Source organism: Bombina bombina, chromosome 2 (assembly GCF_027579735.1).
Source record: "Bombina bombina isolate aBomBom1 chromosome 2, aBomBom1.pri, whole genome shotgun sequence".
Classification (NCBI taxonomy): domain Eukaryota; kingdom Metazoa; phylum Chordata; class Amphibia; order Anura; family Bombinatoridae; genus Bombina; species Bombina bombina.
In genome coordinates, this window is record NC_069500.1 from 177523355 (window position 1) to 177546157 (window position 22803).

Genomic DNA, 22803 nt, shown 5'->3' on the forward strand with positions numbered 1-22803 from the left:
GCACCAGTATTCAAGCACTTTGGCTTTCTGTGGCGTATATTACTTCTAAAGACGTAATTTGTATCATACAAGCTACTGCTGACTCTCTAAGGTGTTGTGTTTGAATACTGGTGCACGGCCCTCACAGGATGTGTGTGTATGCAGCAAAAAAATAAAACAGTAATAATTTATTAGAAGCATTTTTGCTAATGGAAGTATATTGCAAAAATGTTTCTTTTTGAAATTGAAATCCACCCATGCACATTTCAATTTTGACCTTTCTATCCCTTTAAATCAAGTCTTACTGCTTGTGATTTAAATCAAATATACCCTGAATAATGCAAAGAAAATAAGCTCATATTCATTTTTAAACACCACAATTCTAATGTTTTAACTTAGCAAGAGTTCAGAATCAATATTTGGTTAAATAACCCTGATTTTCAATCCCAGCTTTCATGCGTTTTGGCATGCTCTCCACCAGTCTTTCTCATTGCTGTTGGGTTACTTTATGCCACTCCTGGTGCAAAAATTCAAGAAGCTCGGCTTTGTTTGATGGCTTGTGACCATCCATCTTCCTCTTGATCACATTGCAGAGGGTTTCAGTGGGGTTCAGGTCTGGAGATTTGGCAGGCCATGACATGGTATTGATCTGGTGGTTCTCCATCCACACCTTGACTGATCTCGATATGTGGCATGGAGCATTGTCCTGCTGGAAAAGAACAATCCTCAGAGTTAAGGAACGTCAGAGCAGAAGGAAGCAAATTGTATTCAAGGATAACTTTGTACTTGGCTTGATTCATGACAGAGAAAAGAGAGAATAATGCCCCCTTCATTGCAATAAAACAGAAGACGGTCATTAACTCTTTCCTATGACTCATAATACAGAACAGCTATTAACACCTTTTCTTCCATAATCCCTTTCTTTCAGCCATTGTATACTGAGCAATATTACCAGCACACGAAGAATATTGAACAAGGTAGTTAAGGTATAAAGTGACAATATGAGCTATTTCATGTCTCTATGCTTTCATTTCCATTTTAACCCCTTCACTATTGGTAGGCTTACCAGAAGTCCCACTTTTACTGGGATTGTCCCGGTTTGGAGGCGCTGTCCCAGTGTCCCACCCGGTTGTTCATTCTGTCCCAGTAGGGTTGCCTCCTCCAGGTTTCAAATCATGTGTCCGGGTTTCAGACCGCCTGAAACCCGGACACATTATTCAAAATGACTGGACTGTGACTCTCCAGTATAGTTAGATGCTGGTACTTTGTTACATACAGCCCTGCTTAACTTAATGTTCGTGTCCTTCAAAGTTTACATTTAGTAATACAGGCTGAGTGAGCAGCGTAGGTTTTTTTTATTTTGTAGTACTACTTGGTTTATTTTTCTAAGAATTTAACAACCCCCCTGACCCCTGGTGACATCACCGATGATACACGTTTAGGGGAATCATATGGGTATGACTAGGAAGTACAGACAGGCAGGATTTTTGGCCTGGATCTTGCTTTACTTCATGCAGGATGGCATTTTGGCTGTAATCTTCCTGCATTATGGTATAGAGTAGCCTCTTAAACAGCTTTAGCAGGTACTTGTTTCTTTTTTACTTTCATTCAATGTTGTATTTATGCCTTATCAGTATTTGGCTCTGTTCCTTAATTAGACACATAAAACACATATTACACTGCAGATATTAAATTGTGAAATTGATAATTATGAAAGTGATAATTATGCTTGATGTTTGGCATTATTTAGAATCTGAGATTTAGATTAATGATTTATTTGCCATTACAACGTAATGGTGCCTTTTTCACTAGGGGGTGGTGTTATGGTATATTTAAACTGTGTGATTCACTTGTTTGACTGAGGAAGGGTAGAGTATCCACGAATCATTACACACATAAAAACTAATACTTTAAAAGGACCGGTAATTGCCACGCCCCCTTGACCACGCTCCTGACCACACCCCCCTGGCACTGCACCAGGTGGTCCCAGTTTCACCTCTAAAAATTATGGTAAGCCTAACTATTGGGAATTTCAGAGAAAAACTTGCACAAAGTACTAGAGAATTTTTTTTAATCATTTTTGCTATCACTGTTTAAACAGAAACACAGCCTTTGTTTTTTTGATTTACTATATAGCTATACATTGCTTTTCATCTGCAATCCATGCACAGCCTTTCTCCTACACAATAATACAAAACAAATGTTTTGCTTCATCTGTAATCTTCTCTCAGACACAGGTCTTCATGTTTCTAATAAAAAATCAAAACAGAAATAAGGTTCCTAGTATTCAGAGTTGTAAAAAAGAACTCCAAGTCTATGGGTGTCTGTTATTCTAATCAGGATCCCAGCTTCTTGTTTTCTAATAAATAAATAAAAAAAAATTAACACGTATTCTTCTCCACTCCTTTGCCACATCTGTATGTCTTTCCTGTCAAACATAAGCTAACAAATCCTTCCTTCTCCTGTCCTTCTATATAGTATATATTTATAACAAATATGCAGAAGTAAATATTTGAGTCTCCCGCCTTTCTGCTTCCTCAACTTCTCTGTACCATGTGATCACTGCAGACAGTCACGTGACTGTGACGTCAGCATTTCATTTAGCAGAATGGGAACTAGCCGCTACCTAAACAAATGACTGGTTCCTACTCTTCTAGGAGAAGGGCTTGGGAACCAAGTCCCCTCCCCTCGAGGTGGACCTGTGTCTCCACTCTCCAGCAGGAAATTCCAGGCTGGTGCAAGGTGACAGCAGCCGGTTAGTTGCGTAACCTGATAATGATGGAACTGAGATGCTGGGGAGGTGACTGGGGGTTACCCTCTGTGCATCCTGAATCCCTTGTTGTTCTGGTAAGAGGCAGCTATAGGGAGCACGTATGCAATGTATGTGGCTTGTATTATGCCATTATGTCACAATGCAAATTAATCAGACATATAAAGTATTGCAAGCAATACAGTACATTTCGCTGCATGCACACTGTGCAGAATAAGTTTAGCGTGAGGGTCCTTATCTCTGACACAGTAGTTTGTTTGCTACCGACCCATAAATAAGAGTTATGTTTCTGACAGGAAGTTGGGTCAACATCTGTCTTGAGGTGGTTTCACACGAGCGGGTGTGCCTAGTCTGGGAGTGAATCCCCATGAATTTAGTTTTCAGTCACTTTGTACCTATTGAGTGAATTGATTTATTCAGTGACGTAGATTGTTTTAGAAAGAACCGTGTTAAACTCACAATGTAGGTAAATACAATGAAACTATAATTATTTTTAGTTTCCCAAAAGCCAAATTTTAAAATATTTATATGTTAACATTTTTAGTTTGGTTTGCATATGCTAAACTAGAAGTTATTTTAGACCATAACATTTAGGGTGTAAAAATTAGGGGTGCAGGCAAAACTTGTAGTTAATTGGCCATTGTACTAAAGAAATTCTTGCTCTTATTCATTATTAGAGCATGTTATTTTACCACTAACAACCCTGCAAATCTATGTGTTTAACCCACAGTTAAAGTACCGCTTGGGGCCGCAGAGAACCTCTGGTCTAGAGAGGAAACTGCAGCTGACTTTGCTAGTAGCACTAATCACATAATACAGCTGATTTGGCTCAGCAGCGGTTTCTACTTGGATGAGTGGTATTTTAACTATGCGTTAAACCCTGTTGTAGGGGTAAACGCATAGATTTGCTGGATTGATAGTGATAAAATGACATGCTCTAAAAAAAATGGGAGCATGTGATTTTTTATTTCAATATATTGGCCCATAAAGTATCACTTGGGAGCCAATCGCTAGCAGCAGTCTCACAACCCTACCTACCACTAGCCATGTTTACTTAGCACCAGCAGTTCTATGCAGCTCCCGAGAATTACAATAACTTTGTTTTAAGGGATAGGAAACACAAACATTTTCTTTTGTGATTCAGACAAAGTATATATATATATATATATATATATATATATATATATATATATATATATATAATGTATATATTTTTTTTCCAATTTACTTAGTATCAAATGTTCTTTTTTCTCTTGGTATCTTTTGTTATAAAGCAGGGATGTATTTTCAGGAGCATGCACATATCTGGAGCACTATATGACAGCAGTTTTGCAAGAATGTTATACATTTTCAAGAGCACTAGATGGCAGCACTGTATCCTGCCATGTAGTGCTCTAGACACCTACCTAAGTATCTCTTCAACAAAGAATACTATGGGAACAAAGAACAATTTGATAGTAGAAGTAAATTGGAAACTTTCTTAAAATTGTATGCTCTGTCAGTAAACAACATTTTTGGGTTTCGTATCCCTTAAAATGAGCCACTGCAAGGATGCAATTCAGCAGTAGTCTGTAAACAAGAGAAAATATTTAATATCGGGCCCTGTATTTTCCCTGCATTTCATTTTGAAGATGCATATAAATAAGACATGGACTAAAGTGATCACGCCTGAAAATATGCAATGCGTCCTTTTGAATAAAGCTTTAAAGGGACACTGAACCCAAATTTTTTCTTTCGGGATTCGGATAGAGCATGACATTTTAAGCAACTTTCTAATTTACTCTTATTATCAAATTTTCTTCATTCTATTGGTATCTTTATTTGAAATGCAAGAATGTAAGTTTAGATGCCGGCCCATTTTTGGTGAACAACCTGGGTTGTTCTTGCTGATTGGTGGATACTTTCATCCACCAATAAAAAGTGCTGTCCAGAGTTCTGAACCCCCCCAAAAAAAGCTTAGATGCCTTCTTTTTCAAATAAAGATAGCAAGAGAACGAAGACAATTTGATAATAGGAGTAAATTAGAAAGTTGTTTAAAATTGCATGCTCTATCTGAATCACTAAAGCAAAATTTGGGGTTCAGTATTCCTTTAAGTGTTGAGAGATTCATGATAATTTGGTTAAAGGGATATGAAACCAAAATTTTTTCTTTCATGATTCAGATAGAGTATGCAATTTTAAACAATTTTCTAATTTACCCCATCTATTAATTTTTCTTTTGGTATCTTTATGTGAAAAAGCAGAAATGTAAGTTTAGGAGCCAGCCCAGTTTTTATTCAGAACCTGGTCAGCGCTTGCTTATTGTTGGCTAAATGTAGCCACAAATCAGCAAGCGCAACCTAGGTGCTGGATGAAAAATGGGCTAGCTTCTAAGCTTACATTACTGGTTTTTAAAATAAAGATACAAAGAAAACTAAGAAAATTTTATAATAGGAGTAAATTAGAGCATGCAATTTTAAGCAACTTTCTATCTGAATCATGAAAGAAAAAAATGTGGGTTTCATTTCCCTTTAACAAACAGTAAAGGCAGAGTTTGCACTTTCTAAAACCTCAGTTGACCTGATATTATTTGCTTTTAAGATCTAAAGCATAGGTAAAACCTGTTTAATACACACTTCTGGTTAGAAAATGAAAACATAAAGGAGTAAGTACCTACAAAGTGACCTCTGTGCTTGTTACCATCTAAGAGTGATGTTGGGCGAAAATCTTTTTGAAAAACTTTATTAAAAGAATCAGGAATAATATTTTTTCATGTCTTAAGAGTCTATAGAATGGGAAGAACTTCAAGTATTCTCCATCTGGACCTTGTAAGGGCAGATTTATCCAAACCGCCAATAAAGAAAAAAAGAGTTAGTTATTGGAATTTCTAAATGTGGATCAGTTTGATAATTGAAGGTAGGAAGTGAGGTTAGCTTGGTACCACAAGGTCTGAATGAATAATATTTCTTTTTTAATTTTTTTATTCCAACTTGAAAGGTTATATCCTTGTTTGGTTGTTTTTTCTATCCTTAGGAAGAGGTAATTTTACTGGAAAATGTAAGTTAAATGTTTGTGCAAGACCTTTCAGAACCTGTTAATTTTAATTAAAATGGAAAAAAGTTAGTGTTTAGACATTTTTTTTTTTAAACTAAAAGAGAGATTAAAGTGAATGTAAAGTTTCATCAAGTAAAGCCATTTTTTAAAAATACTATTAAAAACAGGGGCACCATATTTGTAGAAATACTTCTCTCTTCGTCTTGAAAGCCGCTCCAGCGCTTCGCCAGCCCATCGCAAGCCTCTTCCTACGTCAGCAATGACTATTCCGGCATCCTCCAATCACGGATTCCCCCCGGGGGAAGCATTGCCTAAAGAAACGTTGTGATTGGAGGAAGGCCGGAATCGTCATTTCTGACGTAGGAAGAGGCTTGCGACGGGCTGGCGAAGTGCTGCAGCGGCTTTCAAGACAAAGAGGTAAGTATTTCTACAAATATGGTGCAATGTCAAGTTTTATCAATGAAAGTGCCCCTGTTTTTAATAGTATTTTTAAAAACAGAGCACTACTTGATGAAACTTTACATTCACTTTAACAAAAAAATTGAAATTCTGTAATTCACATAAAGCCTATCTGGCAGCAGTGTTTCAACAATGTATAATATTGTTACAACCAATATTAAATTGATTACAAACCGTTAATTTACTTTTACTTGTTATTCAAAATAGCTGATTTTGTCTGCTAAAGCAACTACCTAAATTGTATTCTCTAAAGAAAAGCTATGTAAGCAAGAATCGGCATCCCAGTGGTGGTGGGAGAGACAAGTAATCAAATTTTCGTTTTCATTGATCTCTCTCTAAGTTCCAGCTTTTGTTTATATACAAAGAGATAAGATGAGGATGATTTTGTGTTTAAAGACATAGATAAGACAAGGATGTCTGCTTTTCTTGAAGTGCAACCCATTTAAAATGCTCTGTGTACTAAATGAGCAAAATAAGATATTTTATATCCAAAAATAAACCTAAAAGAGCATTTCCCCCTACATTTTATACTATGTAGTTGGTATAATAAGTCATTGGAAAACTATTTTACAGTACAGCGTCCCTATAAAGGGACATCAAAGTCAAAATTAAACTTTCATGATTCAGAGAAAGCATTCAATTTTAAGAGACTTTTTTCATTTTACTTATATTATCAAATCTACTTTGTTGAAAATCATACCTAGGTAGGCTTAGGAGCAGCAATGCTAGCAGGGAGCTAGCTGGTGGCTAAACACATATACCTGTTGTCATTGGATCTCCTGATGTTTTCAACTAGCTCCCAGTTGGTGGCTAAATGTAACTAACCAATCAGCAAGTGCAACCCAGGTCTGAACCAAAAATGGGCCGGCTCTTAAACATACATTTTTGCTTTTCAAATAAAGATACCAAGAGAAGAAAGAAACGTTGATAATAGGAGTAAATTAGAAAGTTGCTTACAATTGCATGTTGTATCTGAATCATGAAAAAAAAAAATTGGGTTTACTATCCCTTAAAGTCACTTTTGTGACAGTGTTGGAGTCAGTAACACAGATTTATGATAACTATGGTGGTGATCTAAGGAATAGCCAGTTGTTGCAACCTCTTTTTCTTAGTATTCCAATCTGGAACTATACCTGATAGAACTGACCATTTAAAACCAAAATAGTTCTAGAAGAAAGACAAAGACGAGGGGCTGTAGGGCAAACATGGTCATCTCAACATCAGGGCAGGTACCCTCAGTAAATTATCAGGCGGATAATATGTTTGTTTCTCACAATAGGACCTGAATTTAGAGATATGGTAATTGAGAGGCTGTTCTATGTATAGTGGTATTGTCATTTCAAAACTTTAAATTTTACGGAATATTACAGTGGGAAAATGGCAAGCTGTTAATTCATTAGAGCAATTAATTTTTTCGCTATAACGGCCCTTTAAAGGGACATGAAACCCAAACTTATTTTCTTTCATGATTTAGAAAGCATGCAATTTTAAACAACTTTCTATTTTACTTCTGTTATCTAATTTGTTTAATTCTTTTGATATTCTTTGCTGAAAAGCATATCTAGATATGCACAGTAGCTGCTGATTGGTAGATGCACATAGATGCCTCGTGTGATTGGCTCACACATGTGCATTGCTATTTCTTCAACAAAGGATATCTATAGAATGAAGCAAATTAGATAATAGAAGTAAATTGGAATGTTATTTAAAATTGTATTATCTACCTGAATCATGATATAGATTTTTTGGGTTTAGTATCCCTTTAAAAACAAAGAAACCGAACTAAAGCTAGTGTATTGTTATTTTATCTTTATTTTTTTCTAGGCATATGCAAGATTTGCTGGTGCTCCGCTGAAAGTGAATCCTGTTGATTACACATGGGCAAGTCCAAAAGGTACTGGTCATAATAATAATACAAAGACTATTATATGTTGTTTTTTTTAAAAGCTGTGGGATTAGATTTTGTGCTCACAACAGCATCTAGTACTGGCTTGCAGTTATCTTGGCACTTGGTGCTATGTTCCGATTTAAAGGGTCATGAAATTGTTTATTTAATGATTCAGATAGAGAATACAATTTAAAAAAAGTTTCCAGTTCACTTCTATTATCAGATTTGCTTGGTTCTCATGTTATTCTTTGTTGAAGAGAGATCTATATAGGTAGCATGCACATGTCTGGGGCACTATGGCAGGAAATAGTACTGCCCTCTAGTGCTCTTGCTAATGTATAACATTGTTGCAAAACTGCTGCCAAATAGTGCTATCTGAATTATGTAATAAAACATTTTGGGTCTAGTGTCCCTTTAAGGTCAATTAACTTATTTTAAATAGTGTGTGCTGAAGCTATTAGAACCTGTATGTGAAAGACAAAGGATATGGATTGTGCTGCTGTATAGAGGTTCTAGGCCTGTGAGGTTTGAAATCTGTTTAGTAACAATCAATCGACAGCGCGGATCAGGTCCGGAAGACCTTGCTGAATGCGGAGAGCAATACGCCCCCTGCTGACTCGCGGCTGATCGGCCGCCAGCAGGGAGGTGTCAATCAACCCGATCAGATTCGATCGGGTTGAATTGCGGCGAATCCTGTCTGTCTCATCAGAGCAGGCGGACAGGGTTATGGAGCAGCGGTCTTTAGACCGCTGCTTCATAACCGCATTTTCTGGCGAGTCTGAAGACTCGCCAGAAACACAGCTCTTCAAGCTCTACTCGGAGCTTGATAAATGAGCCTCTGTGTGTCAAAGCAAAAATTAAGAAGTTTCAGTCAACTGTCAATGTTATGAATCAACCTGGAAGAGGATGTGTGTCTATATTGTCTCAGTGCACTGTGAATAGGATGGTTCAAGTTGCCAAAATAGAAAAAGGCAGCACTCCGGAAAACAATAAAGTTAAAAGCAAAGCTTTATTGTGACATATTAAAAATCAAAAAGTGTCCAGCAGGGTTAAATGTACAAATCCCTTGTTTTGTACTCTACAGTACTTAGTCATAGTCTACGAAACGTATAACAGATTCGTTCCTTTACCCTGCTGGACACTTTTTGATTTTTAATATGTAACAATAAAGCTTTGCTTTTAACTTTGTTTTCCGGAGTACTGCCTTTTTCTATTTTGTCTTTTGCTATGCGCGGCTTCCCCAGCCGTTTGGCTTGGACCACGCAGCAGTGTTTCAACTTTTGACCTCCTTCGCCACCCATAGCTCTGTGCTCATTCCCTGTGCCACCCTCAAGATGGAGGTATAAGGATCGTAGCGGGCCTTTGGAGCTGTGTTGTTTGCTTGTGTAATTGCAGAAATTAGTTTCGTCTTGGGGTCAGAAAGTCTCCAAAACTATAATCCGAGGTCACCTACATCAGTGTTTCTCAACCTTTTGGTAGCAAGTACCCCTGTAGGCACACATTTATTTTCTATGTACCCCGACTGTAGCACAAATATTACTGATCTTTAACATGAGCAAAAATGGAAATCGTGTATATCACTTGATGTTTGCTCTGTGGGGGAAGCCGTGATTTGAGGAAGCCGGATTTGTCATTGGTGACGCATTAAGAGACTTGCGACGGGCGGGGGAAGCGCTGGAGCGGCTTCCAGAATAAAAGGTAAGTATTTGTACAAAAACGGGGAAATGTAAACTTTGATGAATGAAAGTGCCCTGTTTTTAATAGTATTTTAAAAAACAGGGCACTGATTCATCAAAGTTTACCTTCACTTTAACTGTATAGTCAGATACTGCATCACTCGGCCCATGGACTGTGACTTTGGCTGCTCTGTTTTATAGTCTGTAGATCATCAGAGACAGGGTGCAGAGGCTGAAACAAAGGAAAGACAGATGCAACCCGACTCAGGTGTAGATTATTTAATTTGACGCAAGTGCACAAACAACAAGTGGCAACTTACAAATGTTTAAAAACAAGATATTCAAATTCTTTCAATGTACTCTCCGATACTTTTTACACACGATAGTCCCACACGCTCCTACCCCACCACAGTCGTAGAAACCGAATGTGGAAGCAGGTCATAGAGGCGTTTCGTCTGTATGCAATCAGACTTTCTCAAGGGTGCAGAAGCTATATAGCAGATTAGAAGAAGTGTTCTCTAGTTAGTCTAATGGGCAGATGGTTTAGTATCTTGTTAGCTATACCTACCGTCTTTTCAGTTTTAGCATTAAATGTTTTACTAAGGGGGATGTAGCAAAACTGCTTATTGAGCCCCAGAGGGGTTGCAGATTTTTACTTACAGGTTTTTGAAAATAGTTTCTGAAGTAGGATTTTGTAATTATTTTTCTGTAATGCATTCAGTTCATTGCAGAATAAAAATAAAATTACTGTACCCTTAATTGAAATTTGCTGCTTACTAGTTGTAATTTAAAGTAAATTAACTTTTGGGGGGAAAAAAAGATACTAAATGGGTGGTAGATAGTTAGGGCCTTATTATCAACTACTTGCCTGCATGGAGACAAATTAAAGTGCCAGTAAACCTAAAAAATAATGTCATATATTTCTGCACATAGTGCAGAAGTATATAACATTATATGAGTGCTAGCTTTATATAACCTAATATATCCGGTGAACTTTTATAAAAAAGAGGGTTTTCCAGACCCCCCCTCTGTGCTCTACAGAGCGCATCTGGCCAGCTGTCTAATAACAGCCCGGCCCGACCGTGCCATTACACTCAATGCAGCTGCAATCAGCAGCAGTAGGATAATCCCTGAACAGGCCGAGGGACAGAATCAGAAGATTATTTCCATCTAAAGGGGAGGAGAGTCCACGGCTTCATTCGTTACTTGTGGGATTTAAGAACCTGGCCGCCAGGAGGAGGCAAAGACACCCCAGCAAAAGGCTTAAATACCTCCCCCACTGCCCTCATCCCCCAGTCATTTTTTTGCCTTTCGTCACAGGAGGTTGGCAGAGAAGTGTCTGAAGATTTGGAGTAGTCTCTTATTGGGGGTAGTACTCTTCAAAATGGTATTGGAGTTTTAAGTAGTCCTGTCAGCCTCTCAGTGAGGGCATGGGTGAAAGTTAGAGTCTGGAGATACAGGGAGAGTCTTTTTGCGAAACCATCCCGACTCACATTAACATCTCCATAAGCAATCAGGGTTGCCGAGTTTCGCTGCCTGCTTCCTGCACTCAAGTCCATGTCAGGAGCGATGCTACTACACTGTCACATTTGAGAGGCCGTGTTCCTGTTCCACGGTATAGATTCTGGTAAGATTGTTTCATTTTTTATATACATAATGATAACGCAAGAAGACAGGGTCACAGTGTGACGCCTTTTATCTTTATAGAATCAAGGGTTAATATCCCTGGAAGGGCGATTATTGAACACGGGGGGTTTGTACATAATGTTATTTGTTGTGTCATTGCTGCAATATGTGTGAGATGAGACTATTGCAATGGGTGTACTACAGGTTTTATTTCCGGGAGTTACTTAATGCGGCCGATTTGGCACGTTTTTACTACCTAGTGCAGGGTTAGTCCTGCGAGGCACTCCATGCAACCGGGTGGGGCCTATTCAACTTTCTCTTCTTGACTGGCGGGGGACTAAGCGTTTTTTTCTGTGGCCCGGGTCTAAGGAGGTGGTGAGTGCCCCGGACATTGGAAGTATAAAGGTGCCATTTATATAGTATATCGAGATCTTAATAAAGGCGTAAGCTATGGAGGACTCTGACGCGTTGGAGGGTACTCCCTCTTTAACAAACTCTAATACATGTGTTTATTGTGAGGAGGTTCTGGTAGATCCGCCTGCTCAACCCTGTTCCACATGCCTTGACAAGATTACTACAACTATAAAGAATAAGACGTTTAGTACTACTGAGCCGTCCACCTCTGAGGGTTCTCCATCCCGTGAGGTGGGTTCCCTACATTCATCTCCGATTTACACATGCAGCTCCCCAGGGCACGACTAATCCTCCTGAGGGAGAGGTCCGCTGGCCGGCAGATTTTGCGGCTCAACTACAAACGGCGGTGTCTGCAGTGATTAGTGCCTTACCACGTTCTGCTAAGCGCAAGCGTAGGGTAATACTTTGTATCCCAGCCCAGGGGTCATCTACTCCAGTGGATATCTCGGAAAGATTATCCGCTGACGAGGACAACTCGTCTCTTCGGGGGACGTTCCTTCTGGGTCGGAGTTTGTGTCATCTAAAACTCCGGCTGCAGAGGAGCCAGACTTTAGGTTTAGGATGGAAAATGTATGCTTTCTACTGAAGCAAGTGCTTGCTACGCTAGAGGTTCCGTAGCCAAAACTTCCGGAGGAACCTTCGATTCCTAAACTTGATAAAGTATATGAGGACAGGGTAGTGCCTCAGAAGACCTTCCCGGTTCCTGTTTAGATGGCTAACCTTATTAAGAAGAAATTTGGTTCATCCTTTTCCCCTTCCTCTTCTTTTAAGAAACTGTTCCCTGTTCCGGACTCTCAGCTCGAGCTATGGGGGACTGTCCCTAAGGTGGATGGTGCTATCTCCACGCTCGCGAAGCTTACGATGATTCCTCTTGAGGATAGTTTGTCGTTTAAGGAGCCCATGGATTAAAAGTTAGAAAAAATGTACCTATTTAGTAAAGTTGTGTTAATATGTTAATGCTGTTTTTTTTCCACGTTCTTAATGTGTTAGATAGCCGACCTGCTACCATGAGTTGTAGCAGTCACTTATTCCTCCTTGAGAAATTTTTTTCAGGAAATGTTTTTTTGTTTCCTCTGTTTTTTTTTGTTTTATTTGTTCAACATTGTTGAAAACATTGAATCTAAGTTTCTATAATATGTCTAAAGATCTGATACTTCTCTTTGTTTTTTACCATTCCAGAACTTCTTTAGACTTATGTGATTTCCTACCTTTCCCTTTCCTACCCCCTCTCCCTTGGTCCGACTGGGTCTACAACAAGGATGACCACCCCAACTGCCAGGTAAGCCACACCCAATTCATATGGATTTCCTTAGACACAGTATTACATACCATTCCCACTCAACAGACACATACCATCAGAGCTACCGCACCATTTAGCTCATGACCCCCCAAACTCTACAGTTAGTTACACAAAACGTTAAGGGGCTAAACTCTCCAACTAAACGCTCTGTCTTTGTGCAGGAGACCCATTTTCCCAAGGATTCCCCACCATCATTTACGGATAGAAATTTTCCAATAGGATATTTTGCCCACAACACAAAGAAAGCCGGAGGGGTGGGGATTTTATTTCACAGAAACACCCCGTTTCAAGTTAATAAGGTAGAAGCAGACCCATAACCGCCCAATCACTCTAACCAATATATACGCCCCGAACACTAAACAGGCTAAATTCTTTCACACTCTAAGGCGCCAGATCCTCACACACCAAATAGGCCCCTTGATTTTAGCAGGGGACTGCAACTTAGTACTAGATCCTTCGCCGGACTGCTCTTCTGGCCGTAGCTGCGTCTCACCTAAAACAATTTCTGATACCATATCTTTGCTCCAACAGTTAACATTAATAGACACGTGGAGAACTAAACACCCCTCGCAACACACATACACCTTCTTTTCAAATCCCCACAGAACATATTCCCGAATTGATTATATTTTTGTGGACCCACTTCTCTACGATAGGGTTAGTGATGTTGACATAACTTCAACTACTTGGTCAGACCATGCTATGGTTTCTTTGAAGGTTCGATGGTCAGAATCCCCTCTATCCCCATTTGTTTGGAGACTTGATGAGTCCCTACTTAAAAATGAAGCCCTAAATAAACAACTCGCAGATACAATAAAGGAATATTTTAGAATTAACAGAGTAGAGGATACTTCCCCCCACATCCTTTGGGAGGCCCATAAAACTGTAATGAGAGGTGAATTTATCAAGCATAAAGCTAGGATAAGGAAACAATTTAGAAATCGCCATGATAATATACTACAGACCATACACACACTGGAGAGGCAGCATCAAGCGGCTCCTTGGGATATATCCTTTTCCAACCAACTCAGACAGTCTAGGAACGAACTTAATCAATTATTATATGCAGCAGCACAGTCTAGAGCCATATTCCTTAAGAAAACCTATTTAGCCAGATCAAACAAAATAGGCCCATCACTCGCTAGGACCCTGAAAGAAAACAAGCTTAATTCATATGTACATAAAATTACGGACGAATCAGGGAACCACGCTGTAAGTAGCCTATCGATAGTGGATGAATTTAAGAAATACTATGATAACCTTTATAACTTGCCCCCACCACACTTGGCAAATGCTCCCTCGGCCACAGCACAGTACATAGTAGACGCCAATCTCCCGCGCATTCACAAAGACATCGCTGAGGCATTAGATAATCCCATTTCACCCCAAGAGGTGCTAACAGCCATTAAGTCCCTACCTTCCCATAAAAGCCCAGGCCCTGATGGCTTTACCAACATGTACTACAAACAGTTTCGAAACTTATTAACTCCTTATCTCACATCACTGTTTCAGTCCATAGATGAGGGTACACAATGGTCCAAGAGCTTCCTCGAGGCACATATTTCAGTAATACCCAAACCTGGCAAAGACCCCACATTAGTGAGTAATTACAGGCCAATTTCCCTCTTGAACTCAGATTTGAAAATATACACCAAAATTCTTGCCACTAGACTTAATCAGGTACTTCCCCAAATTATCCATGCAGATCAATCCGGTTTTATTCCAAAAAGAGAGGCCCGTGATAATACGATCAGAGTCTTACAGCTGATTGAACAGTCCAGCCGGTCCAACATCCCCTCTATTCTGATCTCTACAGACGCCGAAAAAGCGTTTGACCGGCTGGACTGGAACTTTTTAAAATGCAGTCTGAAAGCTTTTGGCATAGGCCCCACCATGATCCAAAGGATCCTCAGCCTATATACCCTCCCCACAGCGAAGGTTCGAGCGAACGGTACCTTATCGGATAGCTTTGACATACGAAATGGAACGAGACAGGGGTGCCCCCTGTCTCCTCTATTGTTCGCTATCTCTATCGAAGTTCTAGCGTCCCATGTTAGGAACAACCCCATGATTACTGGTTTACAATTAGGAGACAATGAGTACAAAATCACTCTTTACGCCGATGACGTCCTTACACTGCTCTCACACCCATCTGACTCCCTGCCCCACCTATTAGAGGAATTTGAAATTTTTGGGAAACATTCCAACTTTCTAATTAACACCCAAAAATCGGAAATCCTCAATATTAATATGCGAAAAAGCGAATTCGAAGTCCTCGAGACTTTTTGTCCCTATAGACTTGTACACGACAAGATTAAATATCTAGGAATTTACATAACCCCAACTGTCGACAAAATATTTAAAAACAACTACCTACCCCTCCTACGTAAGATCAAGAAAGACCTCGACACCTGGCAAACCAAACCCATATCCTGGTGGGGTAGGATTCAAGCGGTTAAAATGACTACTCTTCCCCAGATCCTATATATCCTTCAGGCCGCCCCGGTACACTTACCCGAATCATATTTGACTCAAATTCAATCAGTAATAAACTCCTTCATATGGGGGAATATTAAACCCCGCATAAGCAAAAGAGTCTTAATGAAGCCACTAGGGGGGGGAGGCCTAGGAGTACCTCTGATTTCTCAATACTACAAAGCGGTAACGCTACAGAGGGTGTGGGAGTGGCATGACCGTACCCCAACAAAGGATTGGACACACATAGACTCACATCTATTAGGCACTTCTTATATAGGCCCACTATGTTGGATTAAACCTTGTTGTAGACCCACACCGGCTAGGACATCACTATTATACTCCCATATTTTCCGTACATGGGATATAATTAGGTCCAAAAATAAGGGAATCTCCACATACGTATCCCCAATGACCCCAATCCCAGTGAACGCAGAATTCAGCGGGGGGATAATCCCTGCTGAACCAGGCCACATTGACACAACCCAGACAATTCCCTTCACTTGCCTGACTGACAGGGGAACCTTGAAACCGAGAACACAACTAAAGGACACTAAAGGGGGGGTCTTCTATCAGTGGTTGAAATATGCCCAACTATCACACCTATTGAGATCCTCACCCCATGAGAGGGATCTGCTGAGAGAACTTACACGCTTCGAGCGACTCTGTTATGATGGGACAGTTCCTAGAGGGTCACTTTCGATAGTCAAAAAATTACTAGACACAACCCTTACACTACCCCCCTCATCCTATGACTCCCACTGGCAAACGGACCTTGGTCTCCCTATATCTAAAGAACAATGGGATAACATTTTTTATCACTCCTCTAAATCGTCATCCTCCCCTAGAATATTGGAAATGAATCATAAAATTTTGTACCGATGGTATCTTACCCCAGACAGGCTTAAACGTATATACCCCAACACTAATGTGACCTGCTGGAGGGGTTGTGGGTCTCCTGGCACAATGGCTCATATCTGGTGGCACTGTCCTAAACTGCTTCCTTTTTGGAAAGATATAACTAACTACATAAAAATGTTAATGGGAGATCAGTTTAGCTTATCACCTCTCACGGCACTATTCAGCTACAAACCGGGTAAGGGGTGCAAGATTAGATGGAAACTTCTCCAATATTGCCTTAACAGCGCCAGGCTGCTTATTGCCCGCAAGTGGAAATCCTTAAAGGTGCCCACGGTGCAGGACTGGCTAACTAACACGTCTGAACTCCTTTCAATAGAGGAATATTCTTATTACAAAAACGGTAGCCTGGAGCTTTATCACAACATTCAGTTTTATTGGCACTCACTCCTCCACTCTCCACACAATCCACACTAGAACACTAAGTTACTCAACATGTAAGGTTGTGGCCCAGTTGGACACCTCCCCCCCCTTTTCCCTCCCACCCCCATCCCCCCCCCCCCCACCTCCTACTATTCCCTCTCCTCTTTTTCTTTTTTCTTTTTTTTCTCTCTTTTTTCTCTCTTCTTCTTCTTTCTACTTTGTAGGAATGGTCGTTAGTGAATTTTATTATTTAACTTCAGTAAGTTTTGAGTTTGTAAATTTAATCTATTATAAAAGGTTACTTTATTGGTATGATAAGAATACCTAATTACATAGAAAGCGTGCATTATAAAAATCAGATTTGCATCTGGATTACTCTCCTGTTAGATAACAGATTTTTCCTTTGCTTATCCTTTACCATACCTTGTAACAGATAATGGCATGTCATTCTGTACCATGTTTGTTTCATTTTATTTTTTCTCAATAAAGCCTTTTTGAAATCAAAAAAAAAAAAAAAAAAAAAAAGTTAGAAAAAATGTTGAGATAGATGTTTCAGCACACAGGGTTTGTTTTTCAGCCGGCAGCGGTGGTAGCTGCGGTAGCCGGAGCTGCAACATATTGGTGCGAATCCCTGTCTGAGATGGTCGAGAGGGAGACTCCCCTTGACAAGATACAGGATAGAATTAAAACCTTGAGGGTAGCTAATTCTTTTATTTGTGAGGAGTCTCTCCTCCTGATCAATATTCTGGAACTTCAAGTGATCCACAATGCTCTGAAAGCTTGGCCTCTCCTGGGGTCGTTCAGCTTTATCAGATTCCAGACAGACATTACCTCGGTGGCCTACATCAACCATCAGGGGGGGACGAGAAGCTCTCTAACAATGGCGTAGGAATCTTGGATATTGGTATGGGCAGAGTCCCACAACTGCTCGCTATCAGCAATCCACATTCCGGGTGTGGACAACTGTGAATTTTCTCAGCAGACAATCCGTCCATCCGGGGAAATGATCTCTACACCCTGAGGTGTTTGCCGAGATCTTTCACAGATCTGGGATGCCAGAGATAGATCTTATGGCGTCCAGACTCAATTGCAAACTACCCAAATATGGGTCGCGGTCCAGGGATCCCCAGGCAGAGCTGGTTTATGCCTTGGCGGTGCCTTTGGGGTTCAACCTAGTTTAAATTTTTCCACTGTTGCCACTTCTACCTCGTGTAGTGGCCCGCATCAAACAAGAGCAAGCTTCGACTATTCTAAATGCTCCGGCATGGCCGCGGAGGACGTGGTTTGAAGATCTGGTGGGGATGTCATCTTCTCCGCCATGGAGGTTACCCTGTGGCAGGGATCTGCTGGTACAGTGTCCCTTCCAACATCAAAATCCAGATTCTCTGAGGCTAACTGCGTGGAGATTGAACGCTTAGTCTTAGCCAAGAGAGTGTTCTCTGAGAGAGTGATTATACTCTCATTCAAGCCAGAATGCCGGTCACTCATCACATCTGTCATAAGGTGTGGAGGACTTACTTGTCCTGAGAAACATGGATATCCTTGACACAAGGTTAAGGTATCTAGGATTCTGTCCTTTCTCCAGGATGGGTTGGAGAAGAGGATTGCCGCCAGTTCCTTAAAGGGACAGATTCCAGCGTTATCTGTTTTGTTGCACAAGAGGCTTGTGGAGCTTCCTGATATTCAGTCTTTTGTTCAGGCTCTGTCTATAATCATTCCTGTCTTTAGACATTCTGCTCCACCATGGAGCTTGAACTTAGTTCTTAATGTGTTGCAGAGGGTTCCATTTGAAGCTATGCACTGTATTGACATTAAGATTTTTTCTTGGAAGGTTCTCTTCCTATTGGCTATTGCATCGGCACACAGAGTATCTGAATTGGCGGCCTTGCAATGTGAGCCTCCTTATCTGTTTTTTCACGCTGATAAGGCTGTTCTTCGCACTGGTTTGGGATTTCTTCCAAAGGTTGTGTCTAACTAACATTAATCAGGAAATAGTTGTTTCTTCTATGTGTCCTAACCATTCTTCCCCCCAAGGAGAGGTTACTTCATAATTTGGATGTGGTTCGAGCCTTGAAGTTTTTTCCTTAGGCTACGAAGGATTTCAGACAGTCTACATCTCTTTTTGTAGTGTATTCAGGGAAACGCAAGGGGGCAGAGAGCCTCTTCAACTTTTTTGTCCTTTTGGTTGATGAGCATGATTCGCTTGGCTTACAAGACAGCGGGACATAAGCCTCCTCAGAGGATCACGGCTCATTCAACTATAGCTGTGGCTTCTTCTTGGGCCTTCAAGAATGAGGCCTCTATGGAGCAGATTTGTAAGGCGGCTACCTGGTCCTCCTTACATACTTTTACAAAGTTTTACAAATTTGACATTTTTGCTTCGTCAGAAGCAGTTTTTGGGAGAAAGGTCTTGCAGGTTGTGGTGCCCTCAGGATAGGGTCCGCCTCCTTTTTACCCTCCCGTTTGTTCATTCAGTGTCCTCTAGAGCTTGGGTATTTATTTCCCACAAGTAATGAATGAAGCGGTGGACTCTCCTCCCCCTAAATTTAGTTTTGTTCTTCTGGCACCTTTTATAACCTGATATTTCTCCTACTGTTCCTTGTTCCCTCGGCAGAATGACTGGGGAATGAGGGGAGTGGGGGAGGTATTTATAAAATTTGGCTGGGGTGTCTTTGCCTCCTCCTAGTGGCCAGGTTCTTAATTCCTACAAGTAATGAATGAAGTTGTGGACTCTCCTTCTCACGATGGAAATGAAATTATCAGGTAAGCATAATTTATGTTTTTGAAACCAAGCGTCAGAACAAAAAGATAAGGCAGGAGCAAAAGTCAGGGTACAGTTCATAAGGCAGTAAATCAATCCTCAGGAACAGTATCTCAGTAGAATGGTTAATCAGGTAGTGTAACATAGTGGATGAGGTTGAAAGAAGAAAGATGTCCATCAAGTTCAATCTATACAGATCCTACTTGATTTACAATAAATAAGCTCCAACTGAACTAACATTAATACCATTAAAAAGCTGATCTATTTAATACAAACAATCATATCTCTAAATTATGTTTCTGGCCAGAAATATATCAAAGCAATTTATACAAGCGTGTAATGGCAGTACTTCACTACCCAGGCTCCACTTAATGTCAGGAATCTTAGAAAATTAGTCACAACATAGTGTATTATCCCCTTGTAAATTTCCCACTAAATAGAAAGTACTCACAGGGAAATGTATTCCAAAGCGAAGTTTATTGAATCTCCAACAGGGCAAACTTCATCCAAATATAGCAACTAAAATCCAAATATACAGCTACAATTAAAGGGACACTGAACTCAATTTTTTTCTTTCATGATTCAGATAGAGCATTACATTTTAAGCAACTTTCTAATTTACTAAAATGATCAAATTTACTTTATTCTTTTGGTATCTTTATTTGAAATGCAAGAATGTAAGTTTAAATGCCGGCCCATTTTTGTGAACAACCTGGGTTGTCCGTGCTGATTGGTGGATAAATTAATCCACCAATAAAAAAGTGCTGTCCAGAGTCCTGAACCAAAAAATAGCTTAGATGCCATCTTTTTCAAATAAAGATAGCAAGAGAACAAAGAAAAATTGATAATAGGAGTAAATTAGAAAGTTGCTTAAAATTGCATGCTCTACAGCTGGGGAGGGGGACTCCTGTATTGTCATTTTGGGTTTTTTTCCTCCCCCCAATTTTTTTTTTCTCTCCCTCTCCTCTCCTCTCTCCCCCCGCCCCCATACCGATTAATATTATAAGAAAATGGAAGGATGTAAGATAGTTTCGTGGAATGTGGGAGGGATCTCTACCCCTATCAAGCGAAAAACCATACTGACTCAATTGAGAAAATTTCAAACAGATATTGGATTTATCCAAGAAACGCACCTGTCCCTGGAAGAATTCCGCAAACTCAAAGCTTCCTGGGTCAGGGACGTATTTTTCTCACCTAGTGTCGGGAAAAAAAGGGGGGTAACTATTTTAATAGGGAAAAGGATTCAGCTTGAAGTTGTGCACTGTGAATCGGATCCGGGTGGAAGATATGTTCTATTAAAGGTTCGAATCGCTCGAGAAATGTATACCTTATGTAATATTTATGGCCCCAACTCCTTTGATTCAGAATTCTGGGACAAACTACAATCGAAAATTCCTCTATACACTGAAGGGTATTTAATTTTGGGAGGGGATTTCAACATGGCACCCCAATGCCCGCTAGACAGACTTCGAGATAGCACAAAACAGAAAAGACAAAAAAAGGACAACTTAGAATTTAAAATGCTTTATAAAATAAAACAAAATTTAACAATACGTGACATATGGAGAAGTCAGAACCCAGATGTCCAGGAATTTACCTGTCTCTCAAAAGCACATAAGACTCTCACGTATTGATTTATTTTTGACAGATGAGCGATTGGGATCTCTAAGGATTCAGGCGAGCATTGCTCCCATTCTCTTATCAGACCATGCCCCCATAACTCTGGCTATACAGCCTAAACAAGCAAGACCTAAGGTTCTGCGCTTCCACTTTCCATATTTGCTAGCTGCTGATATGAAGTTTAAAACCTGTCTTAGGTCAAAATATGAGGAATTTCTACGTTTCAATTCGGATTACATAGATCGCCCCGCCTTGTTCTGGGAGACCGCTAAAGCGGTTCTCAGAGGCGAAATCATTGCTTTTAATATAGTTCTATCTAAAAAGTTGAGGTCAAAGGAAAAAGAAATCCAAAAAGTATTATCTAATTCATACAACAAATTTCTGTTGCAGAAAAACTCTTTAAACTGGGTCAAATATGTACAAGCTAAAGAAGCAAGAGATACATTTATTTTGACCCAACAAGCACAAAAAGATTTAAGAATACAAGCAAAGCTATATAGATTCGGCAACAAGTCTGGAAAGATGTTGGCCAGGCTAGTTAAGAATGAAAAAAAACAGTCATATATTGAAGAGATTGTAAATAAGGATAAGCGAACCTCGAATCCAGATGAGATTGCATCTGCATTTGCGGAGTACTATCAGGATATATATTCCTGTAAAGGATACGACAGTGATAAATCTGCAGAATTTTGGGACAAAATCGTGAGTCCGTCATTAACAGATGAGTGTATTGATATTCTTAATTCTCCTATCTCTGTTCAGGAAGTTACAGATATGATTTCCAAACTCCCCAGTAACAAAGCGGCTGGCCCAGACGGGTTACCAAACGAATTTTATAAGATACTAACTGCTGAAATTACCCCTCATTTAACGAATTTATACAATGATATTTATATTAACGGCAATTCTGTCACACCTTCTTTTTCTTCCTCCTAGCCTTATACTTAAGGGAGGGAAAGACCCATCGAAAATGGATTCTTATAGGCCTATAGCCTTACTTAACTCAGATTACAAGATTCTAACTTCTATCTTAGCTTCTAGACTACAGCTCATTCTTCCCAAAATAATTCATCCGGACCAAGCTGGTTTCCTACACAAACGAAATTCGTCGGCTAAAATTCGGAAAGGTTCTAGTTACTTTGGAATACTTCGAAAAAACATTACAGTCTAAAAAGGTGAGTGACAACCTATCGGACATGCCTATTCTTTCCATTGACGCAGAAAAAGCGTTTGACTCTGTCACCTTTAAACATCTTAACACTTCTCTGCTTAAGTTCGGAATCAATGGTAAATTCCCAGAATTTATAGAGAACTTATATAACCACTCTGTTACAAGCTTATTAGTCAACGGATCTGTTTCCCCTCCAATTATATTAAAAAGAGGAACACGTCAAGGATGTCCCCTCTCTCCACTCCTCTTTGACATTGCCATTGAACCATTAGCAATTACATTAAGACAAAATTTGGAAGGCATAAAGATCACGAAATATGAGATTAAAATTGGCTTATATGCGGATGATG

At 39.9% G+C, this 22803-nt stretch overlaps 1 protein-coding gene across 2 annotated transcripts in view; it reads left to right on the plus strand.

Annotated features, from left to right (window-relative positions):
- Nucleotides 1–2623: 2623 nt before the first annotated feature.
- MTX3 (metaxin 3) overlaps nt 2624–22803 on the plus strand; it is a 190628-nt gene continuing 170448 nt past the window's right edge. For both annotated transcript variants that reach the window (XM_053701359.1, XM_053701358.1), the window contains exons 1-2: nt 2624–2826; nt 8066–8135. In XM_053701359.1, the coding sequence (XP_053557334.1) occupies nt 2755–2826; nt 8066–8135 (142 nt within the window). In that variant the 5' untranslated portion in view covers nt 2624–2754. The remainder of the gene's footprint in view (nt 2827–8065; nt 8136–22803) is intronic.